This window comes from Ipomoea nil, unplaced genomic scaffold, assembly GCF_001879475.1.
Source record: "Ipomoea nil cultivar Tokyo-kokei standard unplaced genomic scaffold, Asagao_1.1 scaffold3069, whole genome shotgun sequence".
In the NCBI taxonomy this organism is placed as follows: Eukaryota; Viridiplantae; Streptophyta; class Magnoliopsida; order Solanales; family Convolvulaceae; genus Ipomoea; species Ipomoea nil.
In genome coordinates, this window is record NW_017619497.1 from 9,268,560 (window position 1) to 9,281,347 (window position 12,788).

General features: G+C 39.6%; 4 protein-coding genes across 4 annotated transcripts in view; 3 read left to right on the plus strand and 1 right to left on the minus strand.

The window, feature by feature from the left end:
• The first annotated feature begins 2,704 nt into the window (after positions 1-2,704).
• LOC109165056 (fructose-1,6-bisphosphatase class 1) lies at positions 2,705-4,704 on the plus strand. Its single transcript, XM_019313662.1, has 3 exons — positions 2,705-3,241; positions 3,596-3,992; positions 4,088-4,704. Exons 1-3 carry the CDS (start codon positions 2,795-2,797, stop codon positions 4,486-4,488), a joined length of 1,245 nt encoding a protein of 414 aa, XP_019169207.1. The 5' UTR covers positions 2,705-2,794; the 3' UTR covers positions 4,489-4,704.
• Positions 4,705-5,601: 897 nt separating this feature from the next.
• On the plus strand, positions 5,602-9,697 carry LOC109165052 (KH domain-containing protein HEN4). The gene is made up of 8 exons (XM_019313658.1): positions 5,602-6,314; positions 6,726-7,166; positions 7,286-7,558; positions 8,043-8,339; positions 8,428-8,510; positions 8,728-8,830; positions 9,123-9,379; positions 9,454-9,697. Exons 1-7 carry the CDS (start codon positions 5,712-5,714, stop codon positions 9,258-9,260), a joined length of 1,938 nt encoding a protein of 645 aa, XP_019169203.1. The 5' UTR covers positions 5,602-5,711; the 3' UTR covers positions 9,261-9,379; positions 9,454-9,697.
• Positions 9,698-9,712: 15 nt separating this feature from the next.
• LOC109165064 (costars family protein) lies at positions 9,713-10,742 on the minus strand. The gene is made up of 2 exons (XM_019313674.1): positions 10,585-10,742; positions 9,713-10,139 (listed from the first exon to the last, which is right to left on the minus strand). The coding sequence occupies exons 1-2, from the start codon at positions 10,663-10,665 to the stop codon at positions 9,966-9,968; spliced, it is 255 nt and encodes an 84-aa protein (XP_019169219.1). The 5' UTR covers positions 10,666-10,742; the 3' UTR covers positions 9,713-9,965.
• A 140-nt stretch (positions 10,743-10,882) lies between these two features.
• The window catches only part of LOC109165057 (GATA transcription factor 24-like), a 2,473-nt gene continuing 567 nt past the window's right edge, over positions 10,883-12,788 (plus strand). Inside the window, exons 1-6 of the mRNA XM_019313663.1 lie at positions 10,883-11,336; positions 11,733-11,816; positions 11,917-12,050; positions 12,265-12,375; positions 12,492-12,597; positions 12,721-12,788. The exon at positions 12,721-12,788 is cut by the window's right edge and continues 4 nt beyond it. Coding sequence (XP_019169208.1) covers positions 10,965-11,336; positions 11,733-11,816; positions 11,917-12,050; positions 12,265-12,375; positions 12,492-12,597; positions 12,721-12,788 — 875 coding nt within the window. The 5' untranslated portion in view covers positions 10,883-10,964. The remainder of the gene's footprint in view (positions 11,337-11,732; positions 11,817-11,916; positions 12,051-12,264; positions 12,376-12,491; positions 12,598-12,720) is intronic.

Here is a 12,788-nt window from a genome sequence, read left to right on the forward strand (position 1 = left end):
AATTGTTGTCACACATTGTCTCTCTCTCCTCCCGTCGTAATTTCTTTTTGCTTACATGAGAGCTTTCTCCCTCATTAGAGATGCCCTTAGAAATCATCATTTTTTAAGAAAATTATGGTTTTGAATACCAGTACATGATAACTAGACAACCCAAGGCCCAGACAGAAGATCTGCAAATTCATCAGTATAAGGAAAAGTAAAAAACTTAATAGAAACTAACTAGTCATAGTATGATCCTGTCCGAGAAATGAATTTTCTTAAAACCAAAATCAACAATGAACTTAAAGTACAATATATAATGACCATACTGCAGGCCAAGTCCAACTAATGATCAGATTGTATCAACACTGTCCCTGCTTTATGCCTTGAATTAAAGAAAGAACGGAATCTCTGCACATCTTTCATGATTCATCAATTATGAAGAGCATTTCAGCAAATCCAATCAATCCCCACAAAACTTAGAACAACTACAGTATTAATATGGAAAGAAGAGGATAGCATTGATGAACAAATGACTGCATGTTCTACATCTCCATAATTGTTATGTATCTTTGATACATTTCAGGCAGCTTATCCTTGTAGGGTAGCAGATAATCTTTAGAAAACTTTGATTCAGTCAATGATATTGCGGTAAAGAGTGAGCATGCTCTCAGGTGATTGTCTTTAAGAATCTTCAACACTTGACTCCTAGGGATGGTCTTCTTCTCCAAACTAGACATTAGAAACATGGGGCGAAAAGCCAAGTAATGGGAGCTATAGCCGAGTTCCTTCATTAAAAAATTCAGTACCCTTTTCAACCTATCCTCTGATACAGTTAAAGAATGAGGTTGTTTTTGCACCATGGTAGAAATTTCTGAATTCGACCACCCAAAGCTCCTCAAGATTTCAAGTTTCCTGTCCACAGTTGCTGTACTCAGCGCAGTCGCGACAAACACTCCACTGTAAAACATTGGGGAGCCTCGAGGAATCCCAAACTCCTTTTCCACTCTATTCAGAATCTTGTCAATCCAACCAGACTTGTTTGTCAAATAACTTGGTCTTGCCATTACAAACTGTTGGATTTTCTCATCTGGAAACCCCAAGTTTCGCAGCACCTGTACGTTCTCTTCCATTGTTTTGTAACTACCATACGAAAGCAACCAACCAGACCTCTTTAAAGCTCTCAAGGCATTAAGGTTACTACCTGCTGCTTCTTTGAGAAAATGTAATGCAGGTCTCAAATGAGTCTCTAATCCTCTAGAAAGAAAGGAAGCATCCCTAGTAATAAAACTGACAAGGTCTGGCCCGGACATCCCGAGTTCTTGAAGGCACTGAATTTTGGGATTAAGGGTTTTCTCAGGGTCACTGAATAGCAATTTCGGAAACCTGGAAACTGCAGCCCTGATATGGGTTGGCTCCATACCTATCTGTTGCAGATAATTCACAACTATGGCGGGTTTTGTTTCAGATTTGAATTTGGTTACCTTTGCGGCAGTGGAGATGGCGTCATCTCTGGAGAAGTTGAGGGAGTCCTTGAGATAGTTCACCAAGAAACGGTCCGCCGTCCGATCACCGGCTTCTTCCGCGGCCACTTTAGCAGTAGTAGAGTAGCTATTCCCGGCAGAAGACCCCAAGCTATGGTTATAGAAAAAGAAGAAAAACTGTCTCTGGTTGCAGCCATTGCCTTCGCCAGCGGGTAGGAGCATCCTAGCAAACGAAAATCCCGGCTTTCCGACCATTGCAACTCTGAAAAAGATCGTATCTTTTGTTCCTTTTATGAGTTTATCAATGTACAGGCCCAGAAGAACACAAGCATTTGGGGATTTTTCGTATAAAGCCTTTCGTCGAACACCTTGCCTGCAATCACTTCCAAACTCCAACAAACTTCCACTGATTTATGCAGCGTTTGGATTCAATCAGCAAGGTGGACCTCCATATTAAGTGCTTAATAATAAACGAAAGAGGTTTTAAGAAGCCAAAAATGGAGGGAGAAGACCGCCGGTCGCCGCCGCAGGACTGGCTGCGAGAAACCAAACGGATACTCACAAATGTTCGGCCAACGTAATTCCGGCAGAGCGTTTTTGAGCTATATAGCTTTGCTAAAGCCTAAAGCCCGCAATTGGTTTAAAACTGGGCTTTAACACTTCTTATTGGGCTTACAATTGCAGAAGCCCAAGAAATAACAAGAAAAAAAAAGTCTGTCATCAAGAATTCCGCAAATTATTACTGCACGATAACAAAAAGTACATTTTCAATATATTAAATGTATATTATTTGTGTATGAAATATACATTATACAAAATAATATATTTTTAGTATTCAAATAATATATTTTTCTTAAATATAATGTACATTTTAAATATACTAAAAATACATTATTTTTGTACTGAATACACATTATTTAATAGTATGATTCATATAATAATAATTGTAAAATTCCGTAACTTATGACAAATTATATGATGGTAGTGATGATAGTGGTGATAATGGTGGTGAGTGATTATTGGCTGCTCACAATAAATAATTTCTACAAAATAAAAAGCAAATCATTTTTAAAAAAATTCCATCTATTTTCTATTAATTACACCCCTTTTCATTTACTTTTATTTCCACCCTCTAACCAAACATTGGAAATTCAAAAAAATCATTTTCTAAAATTTTAAACGCATACTAAGATTATAAAATTAACCCACAAATAATAACAGCAAATTTCATTGTCATACCTTTAAAAAAAAAAAAAAAAAAAATCACCGCTCAACTCTGCGGAAGGTTGAACACTGTTCACAGATGAAGCAAATTTCCTCACCATATAGAGATGCTATCACCCGCTGTACAGTTGAACGCCGCCCCCGCCGCCTACCCGTGTTTCGCTCCGGGAACCTACTTTTTCCCGCCAAAGCCTCTTAATTTCCCTCCAAAATCCAATCTTGGAGTACTACCCAGAAAAGCCATGGCTTCTCCTCCACTTCTCAGGCTCAGGGTCGGTTCAAAATTGGGAATTGGCGCGACCTCCGGCGGCGGTTCAGTGGGTTCTGAGGACGGTGGAGTTTCCACGCTGATGGAGTGCATGGGTCCTAAGGGGTACAATGTGGGTGATGACTTGGCGGTGTTGTTTGGTCATTTGGAGTATGCCTGTAAGAGGATTTCTGCTCTTGTTGCCTCCCCTTTCAACTCTAACCTCGGAAAAAACATAGTCGCCGGCGGCGGTGGTGATGGTTCTGCATCTGGTAGAGATAAGCCCAAGCCTCTTGATATTGTTTCGGTGTGTCTCAGCACAATTCTTAACTTTGTTTCAAGATTTCACCTTTTTTGCTCATGTTCCTTACTATATTATTGCTTTGGTGAAATTCTGTGAGTTTGATGTCTGATTGTTATTGAGCATTAGAATTTTCACATTTGCAGTTTTCTGTTGTAATAATATTGTATAATTGGGGACAACCAGCCAATTTGGTTAGGTTGTAAGTACAAAGTTATAAGTTCGACTCTGAGTAGATTAGTTATTGCCAATTTAAGCTGGGAAATTGCTCTTTGTAAGTGAATCCAATTTCTGGTTGTTCTTGCAATGGTCTGAGAACATCCAATGATATTGATTCATGCTTTTGTTCTCTATTCCCAGAACGAGATTATTTTGTCTTCTCTGCAAAATTCTGGGAAGGTTGCAGTGATGGCTTCTGAAGAAGATGATGGTCCAGTGTGGATATCTGACAATGCCCCATTTGTGGTGGTGTTGGATCCCTTGGATGGTTCAAGAAATATCGATGCTTCCATTCCCACAGGGACAATCTTCGGGATCTATCACCGCCTCCCAGAACTTGATCATTTGCCTGTGGAGGAGAAGGCTTCGATGAACTGCCTCCAGAGTGGAACTAAGCTTGTATCTGCTGCTTATGTTCTGTACTCATCAGCCACAATATTCTGCACGAGTTTTGGATCGGGAGCTCATGCATTCACACTTGACCATTCGACGGGAGACTTCATACTCACACATCCAAACATTAGAATCCCCCCTCGAGGTACCAATGTTTGGTTTGATAACGCAAAATTGCCATACTTGTAACTACAATTCCTTCGATTGTAGTATTTATGTTGCTTATCTGTGTAATGTCAGGACAAATTTATTCTGTCAATGATGCTCGATATTTTGACTGGCCTGAGGGTTTAAGGCAATATATTGACACCGTAAGACAAGGCAAGGGTAAGTATCCTAAGAAATACTCAGCCCGCTATATATGCTCCCTCGTTGCTGATTTTCACCGGACTCTTTTATATGGCGGAGTGGCAATGAACCCAAGGGACCATCTGCGTCTGGTGTACGAAGCAAACCCGCTGAGTTTCCTAGCAGAGCAAGCCGGGGGAAGAGGCTCGGATGGCAAAACCCGAATTCTATCTATCCAGCCAGTCAAGCTACACCAAAGACTGCCTTTGTTTCTGGGGAGTCCAGATGACATTGCAGAGCTAGAGAGCTATGGAGATGTACAGCAGAAAGTGAATCCAGGCTATGAAGTCTAAGGCTATGGTGGCCTTCATGTGTTTTTAGGTTACAATGGGCTGTTTCAATTCTCTCCCAGAATTTGCAATGTTGTGGAACTTCAATTCTTGATTGCTTCAAGAAATGAGATGTACTTAATGTACATAGTAATAAGGTGAAAGATTCAGAAATTTGTATTCTGCAATTCATAGCTTTGAAATGGAAAGTACTAAATGAAGTGTTTTACATTTACCCTATTTGATAACATAGTCAATTTTAGTTTATTTGCCCACTATTAGTTGCTTGACCATGTTAAACAATCGATAAGAGTGTTTGATTATTTAGCTTTTTGTAATAGCTTATTGTACTAAAATGTTAAAATTTAAAAAACTGTTCAATGCAGATTTTTCGATCAATTTTTTGAGAAAGTCATTTTGTTGCTAATTTATCAAATACTCTTTTTTTACAATCAGCTAATGATATTAATTAATCAAACCTATTAACTCAATCAGCTAACAGCTATTTACCAAAAACTCTCATTATGAAATTTGATCAACCTTCGACCATCTTCATTCCCCCGGAGGTGTGTCACCTTGCGACTATTGGTAAAACTACACATAAAACTAGTCAGACACTTAATAATGCAAAGGGAAACTAATATGAAAGAAAATTACAAAGCTCAACACTCGACTAAATAAAGGAAACTAAATTCCTAACACGAAAGAAATTTAATAAGGAAAGTGAATCTAACATACAATTGCCTCTATAAGCAAGGTTGAAAAAATCGCCTAAGGACTGCCTAGGGCGTCTAAAGCGCCTAGACGGGCACCTAGAGCACCAAGGTGACCGACTGCCTAGCGTCTATGCGCGATTTTTGCAACAGTGTTTATAAGTGCTTCCACTCTAATCCGTTCTTATACTTTTTCGTAATATCTTAATTGATTCTTAAATTTTTTTACAACATCTTAACCAACTCGAGTGCTTGGTCACCAATACCAATCATAAGATTATCTTTTGATATACGTGTAATATTTATAAAATGATTCAAAACAAATTAGATATATGTATAATATTTTATAAGATGTATGGAGAATAAAAAAAACCCAAACATACTTGTGTTGTGTTGGACTGGCCCTACAGGCTAACCCTCGGAACAGGCAAAAATTTTGCGCTATAGCCTTCCGTTTTGGTCCGAAAGCGTCTCTCCGGATGTAATAAATCTCTTTTGACCGGGGAGGGAAGATAATCTGCCGCCACATTGATAATGCAAGATTTCAGCTCTCACGCAAACGGCGGCGGCGGCTACAAAAGCTACAGGCCGCCCAGTCGTCCCTTCTATGTGCCGGCGGGCAATGTCGCCTTCCGCCTCCTCTGCCACGCCTCCCGCGTCGGCGGTGTTATTGGCAAGTCCGGATGCATCATCAAGCAGCTTCAGCAGGATACCACCGCCAAGATTCGGGTCGAGGACTCCGGCAACAACTCGGACGAGCACCGGGTCATTGTCGTCATAGCTTCGCCCTTGGTCAACAGGAAGATTAAATTTTGCGCCACTAGGAACGAAGAAGAAGAAGTAGAAGAAGAGAGAACGGATGGCAGTGAGGAATTCGAAGTCTCGGCGGCGCAGGAAGCCGTGGTTAGGGTTTTTGAGAGAGTGATTGAAGTGACGGCGGAGAGCGTCGGGATGGTATTGGGCACCGGAAGTTTAGTTTCGTGTAGACTCCTTGCAAAGGTTAATCAGGTAGGGTCGGTGATCGGCAAAGGTGGGATGGTTGTTGATTTGATAAGGAAGGAAACCGGCTGTAGAATTAAGGTCATAACATCGGAAAATCTGCCGGCTTGCACGTTGCCGGGGGACAAAGTGGTGGAGGTGAGAGGTTTTTTATTTTTGGATTTGGTTGGTTGTTATCTTCAATTCAGTTTGGAATTAGGTAAAAGATTTAATTTTGGGGGAAATCTTTTATTGCTACATTTGGTATTCATAGGTAAAGAGTACTTAGTAGTTAGTACATGCTAGTTGATATACATGAACTTTTATATGAATAAATTAGCTGGCTTTTTCATTCTTGAGTATTGGAAAATTAACTGCAACTTAGATCTAATTAGGAAGTGTGTTGTAAGTATCTAGTTATGCAAAGTTTCTTCAATATAATATGAAGGGAAATGTTTACTTATTTGTGATGGTTATAGTTCTTACCAAGAAAAGAATGTTCCTTTGGTGTTGCTTTATGGAGAATTTTCACCTGTTTTCTAACGCAAGAATATGTTGTTGTCATGGCAGATTGAAGGTGAAATTCTGGGTGTGAAGAAAGCACTCATTGCTGTCACTTCCAAGCTTCAAGATGGTATGCAACCCGAGAGAGCAACAATTAGTGACAACCGGGTTGGTGATATTTCTCAAGAAGCATTGCATGAACCGCAAGTTGATTTACCTGAACAAAGCAGTTCAATGCTGCCTACTGTTCCCACAAGCCCTACCTCTTCCCACTCAGTTGGTCACTTTTTCTCACAAGGAGCTGATAGTTCTTCCAACTTTGAGTCAAAGATGTCAAAGCAAGAGGTTACTTTCAAAATTCTCTGTCTTGCTGATAAAGTAGGGGTTATAATTGGCAAGGCAGGAACAATTGTTAAGGCTCTTGAACACGAAACAGGTGCAGCTATCAGGGTTGGGCCAATCGTTGCAGAGTGTTATGAGCGATTGATAACCATTACTGCATTTGAGGTTTGACTGAATACAACCGTGTATTTGCTTCTGATTCTTTTCTGTACAACATACCAGGTTGCTCAGTTGTTTTTTTTTTTTTTTTTTTGTTTTTTGTTTTTTTTGGGTGTTTTTAATAGAATTTAGAATCACATCAATCCCCAGCGCAACGTGCTATTCTTGTTGTTTTCAATAAACTTGCGGCCATCAACTCTGAGAAGGGATCAAATTTATTTTCAAAAGGGTCATTTATTTCAGCTCGACTTATAGTACAACCAAATCAAGCTGGGTGTTTATTGGGAAAAGGAGGTTCGATAATAGCAGAGATGAGAAAGATGACTGGTGCCCGCATAATAATACATAGGGGTGACCAAGTTCCAAAGTGTGCTTCAGAGAACGATGAAGTAGTAGAGGTGTGATTATGATTCCGCGGAGTTTAAATTCTTTTCTTCAGTGTCATGTTGCTGCTATTTTAATTATTTCTATGAGATGCCTGCCATATAATGTACTTTTTATTGTGTTTAAAGCATCTGTTTAGTTGTCAGATACTTTGTTCACATGCACTAGCTCTGTGGTCAGATTTCTCACACTACTGACCTTCCATTATACCTAATCCTTTTTGTGGACATTATTGTCTAAGTCTGGACTATAAAACATAAACAACAATAGTTAATGTTGAGATTCCGCTTCTGGAAAATGTCTCTTTCTTAAGAAAACACTACCTGCTTAAATTGTTCAAAGGTTTCACTTGGGTTATATGCAAATCAATTACCTGTTATGAGTTATGTATGAAAGGTAGACTTGTGTAGATTACAAATTGTTTTCAAGGTTATCTTTTGTTCATGAGTTAGCCTGGAAATAATTTGGCACTTGGAACTTATGGCTTTCTTTTGTTAGATTACAGGTGAAATCGTAAATGTTAGAGATGCTTTATGTAGTGTCACTGATAAGCTGCGCAATAACCTATTGCAAGTGAAATCGTCAAATAATGTTGGTTTTGGCAGTTCCACCTTAACAACTGAGAATACTCCCTATGGCAGATTTAAGAATGGTCCTCCCGGTCCTGGATTCAATCACTCTTCTGGTGCCTCTAGTGTTACTAATCCCCCTTCTGACTTAGTACAAAGCATGGGAGATCTCGGAATTTCTCACAACATGGATGGTCTGCGGTCACAAAGTCTTTGGCAATCGCAGGTGATCTTTAGTTCTGCATTTTCCTCTTTTGCTACCTGCATCTCTATTGGATTAATCTTCCCATCCTCGGTGATTCTTTTGATTTTAGTCACAAATTGGAATGAATCAGAGAGGCACTACCAATTTAGGCAGAGGATCAATTTCAGCTAAAGGTGGTTTGGAGCTTGGCAGGTTGGTAAAACACATTCCTATTAAGGATCTATTTTTTATGCTTTCTCTATCTCTTATACACAAGAACGGCCATTCTTTTAAATGACTTCTGTTGGAAGTCATCTGTATTATGATCAGTAAGAATCTGGAGAAAGGGTAATGAAAGCAACTAAAAAGTGAGTAACTATTAGGTCTTTAACATCATCACCTATTTAGTTCTGGTTTCACTTTGGAACAGGTCTGCCATTGTGACAAATACAACTGTGGAGATCGTGGTTCCTGAAAATGTTATTGGGTCGGTTTATGGGGAGAATGGCAACAATTTGGAACGTCTGAGACAGGTTTAGTTTACTATCTCTTGAGGAAGAAGTTACATTGTATAATTGCTATCGTGTTCTAACTTCTAAGTAATTGTTTAGCTTATGAGTTCTGCTGCTTAGGTCCTCAATTATGCACAAGGCACTAAAACCATGGGAATAAAACCTTAATGCTAGAATTCTGTTGTTTTGGCTCTTAACTCATGGTTGAATAATATAACCATACTAGAGCATAACTTCGATGCACGTATTTTACAGTAGTTGCTAACGCCATTTAAGGTCATCTAACAACTTTGCCTTGCTGTATTTGAGCCAGATTTCTGGGGCAAAGGTGACGATGCGTGAGCCACATCCTGGAACTACTGACCGGACTATTGTGATCTCTGGAACTCCTGACGAAACTCAAACCGCTCAGAGCCTCCTTCAAGCATTTATAATTAATGGATCTCCGTGATAACTCCCTGGCAGTTTTTAACCTCACCATGAACCCATTTTTGGATAGTTTATCATGCCCAAAGGGATATAGCAGCAGCAAAACACTTCCTCCGGAATACACAATGCAATTAAGCTAAGGCTTTCATCGTGCCAAGATCATATCTTTTTTTTTTTTTTTTTTTTTTTTTTTTTTTTTTTTTTTTTCCCTTTTCCTGTCAAGCTCTAAAGCTAACATTTGATGTGCTATTCAGTGTCTTTTGTCATATACAGGATTGAAATTACATCTCCCTATTTCAAAATGAGATAGCTTTGGTTGTTCTTATATCCAGGCTTAGAGTGTTCTAATTTTTGGTTTTACCAACTTGTGAAGACCATAGAGTTATGATTTATTTATGAGTCTGTTCTTTATCTTGAAAACCTCTGCAAGTTCTGTTCTTAATCATATGTATGTTACAAGTGAACTGTTTCTGTTTCAAAGTCTTTTTCTGCTTCCATTTTTCCACTTAGGCAAACATCATTACAGGAAAACAGGGCAGAAACAAAGCTTAACTTCCACAAACAAACAAAATGCAGTGCTCAAAAGTTACATCACTTTCTCACAACAGCTCAACACTACTACCAACATCTCAGCCATGGCTGAAAATCCAGTGCTCACAAGGATAAAACAGCGTGGTACACACGACGATAATGCAAGAACTCAAACCCCTTCCATGGCTTAACAACTCTAAGCAGCAGGTGTGGGTTTGAGAGTAATTTCCACATTGTCATGAACACCCTGCAGTAGCAGCTCACCATCATATGCTACCACTTTGCGTTTCTTGGCAGCTCTCAATGTCCCAACCAGTGCCTCAAAGATGTTGGCACATTGATCATCATTAAACAGCACCCCAAATGTTACCTTAAATGACAGAAAACATACAACATAGTATGCATCAGAATCATCTTTCCAAGTTTCCATTCATTGTCTAAAAAAAAAACAGATCTTTAATGATTAGATTCCACAATTTCCACAAGAATATCAAGTCCCATAGGTCTGCCATCTCCCAGAAGCCAAAAGCATAATCTTTTAACCTTAAACTCTTTGAATTTAACAATCCAGAGCCAATTTATGGATTTATCATTTCCACACCTAAATACGCAGATTGATATTGCTTGCATGAATCAATAAGAAAATGCAGATAAAATCTCGCAAACATATGGAAGAAACAAATCAGGAACTCGGACGAACAAATGGATCTGATAAATCTAGATCTTGGTCGAAGCAAAAACGTAGATACAGATTACAGATACAATAGTTTCCTATTTTGTAGGATGTTAATTTTCCAAGAATTGTATTTGGGTACCTTGTAAGACCCATCATCTTGTTCTTTTCCCAGGCGCTTGATCTCTTCTCTCAGCCTTTCAACTTCTTCCTCCACGTTCATGGTCCCCGTCTGGTGTCTGTTTCTGACGCAGAATTGCAGATTATCTCTCTTCCCTATCGGATATGTTGTTGTCTAGTCTAGTATATATACACGAATTAAGATTGTTTTCTTTGCGGAAAGGCCCCTCAGCTTTAGGGAACTTGCGTAAAGCTCCATTTTACAGTGGCAATCTGGTAAATTTATGTGAAATCAGGGTCGGTGTTTGAGTCTGAGAAGAGGGGCTGTTTGGATATGCTAAAATATAAATTGATACAGTGATAAATCGTGAGAGATTGGCAGAGACGAATCATAGAGCGACGATGTATGGAATGGGGACACCGCTTAGCACCGCTGTACTACACCAAGACGCGGAGCAGCACCACCCTCAGATCGCCGACGAGGAGGAAGACAACGACGACTCCGGCGCCGATGGGTGTGGCGGCGAGGACTCGATTGATGAGGCTTCTCCTCACGTCCAATTCGAACCACACTCTCACTCCCAGGCTCTTCACAACGGCTCCATGGACGCTGCAGCGCCGATGAATGGCGTGGACAGCGTTTCCCCTCGCGCTCTCTATGCTCCCGGAGGGTCGGAGATTGTTGTTCATCCTACTGCCGGGGGTGGGGCTGATCAGCTTACCCTGTCGTTTCAGGGTGAAGTCTATGTATTCGATGCCGTTTCACCTGAAAAGGTATCATCTTTGTGAAGTGTATGTGTTTATACTACTGTTTCATGCATTTGAGCATTGCTCTTATTTGTGCTTTCGAATTGAGATTGAATAAATAATTCACAATTTTACTTTCTCTGCGTTCCCAATTGAGATTATTACTGGTTTACCTGGAAAATTAGGTTGTATACTTGTATTTTCAATGTGCATTTTGATGATGAACTGAGAGTTATTGGGGGTGGGGGGATTTGATTTTTGGCTTGCAATTAGCTTTTGTATGTGCACTCAATGAATTAGGGAAAGTATGAGTGTCTGTCACTTTGTGATTCTTGTCAATGTGGATTTTAGGGTTTATGGAATTGGTTAAATGTGCTTGCTTTTCAGAGGTGAGAATTTTTTCTTGATTGATCAAATTTTCAGGTTCAGGCAGTGCTGTTGCTGTTGGGTGGATATGAAGTGCCCTCTGCTATTCCCACTGTTGGAGTGCCATCCCAAAGTCAAAGGGTATTCTTCTGTGAGACTTAAATCAACTATAATTTGAAGTTTTTTTTCTGTTACTGTCGTTTGTTAGTGGTTTCGTAATTTCATACTACCATTTCTGTAGGGTGTGGGTGAATATCCTGGAAGGTTGAGTCAGCATCAAAGGGCTGCTTTTTTGGATCGCTTTAGGGAGAAGAGGAAAGAACGTTGTTTTGATAAAAAGATTCGCTATACTGTGAGGAAGGAAGTTGCACTGAGGTTACACGAAATGATATTCTTTCTTCTTGTTCTTCTGTTGCTTGTTAGGAAGTTGGGATAACATACTATTCAGTATACAATTTCTGCCTTGTTGTTCTCTCCTTCGATTCTTTCTTCTTCCACTAGCGCTCCCTCATTGCGTGCTATTCTTCGATATAATTTTGCCATGATAGCAATTGCCTTAATTATCTATATACATTGTATTCTTTGACAGGATGCAACGTAAGAAGGGTCAATTTACATCTACCAAGTCGGTATCTGATGAAGCAGGTTCATCATCTGCAGATTGCAACTCAGTTTCTGGACAAGAAGATCAGGAAATATTGTGAGTTCTGGCTTTCTAGCTTCTGGAATGTTCATATATCTTCCGTCTTTGAAGTTCAATTCATCTAACTTTCACGCTCTGATTTAATTGCATTTTTTCCATATTCTTTTCAACAGTTGTAGACATTGTGGAATTAGTTCCAAAGCTACACCAATGATGCGCCGTGGACCAGCTGGCCCGAGGTCACTTTGCAATGCATGTGGACTCAAGTGGGCCAACAAGGTCTACAGTCTCCTTGAAAATCTTATACATTATAATAACTTTGCTCTAACAATGTGACATATAATGTTCTTCTTCATCATTGAACCATAACTTACCTTTTCTTATGATTATTGCGTTTTACAGGGAATTTTAAGAGATCTGTCTAAAGTTCCAGCCACTGCAGTTCAAGATCACGCCATTAAGATTGGCGG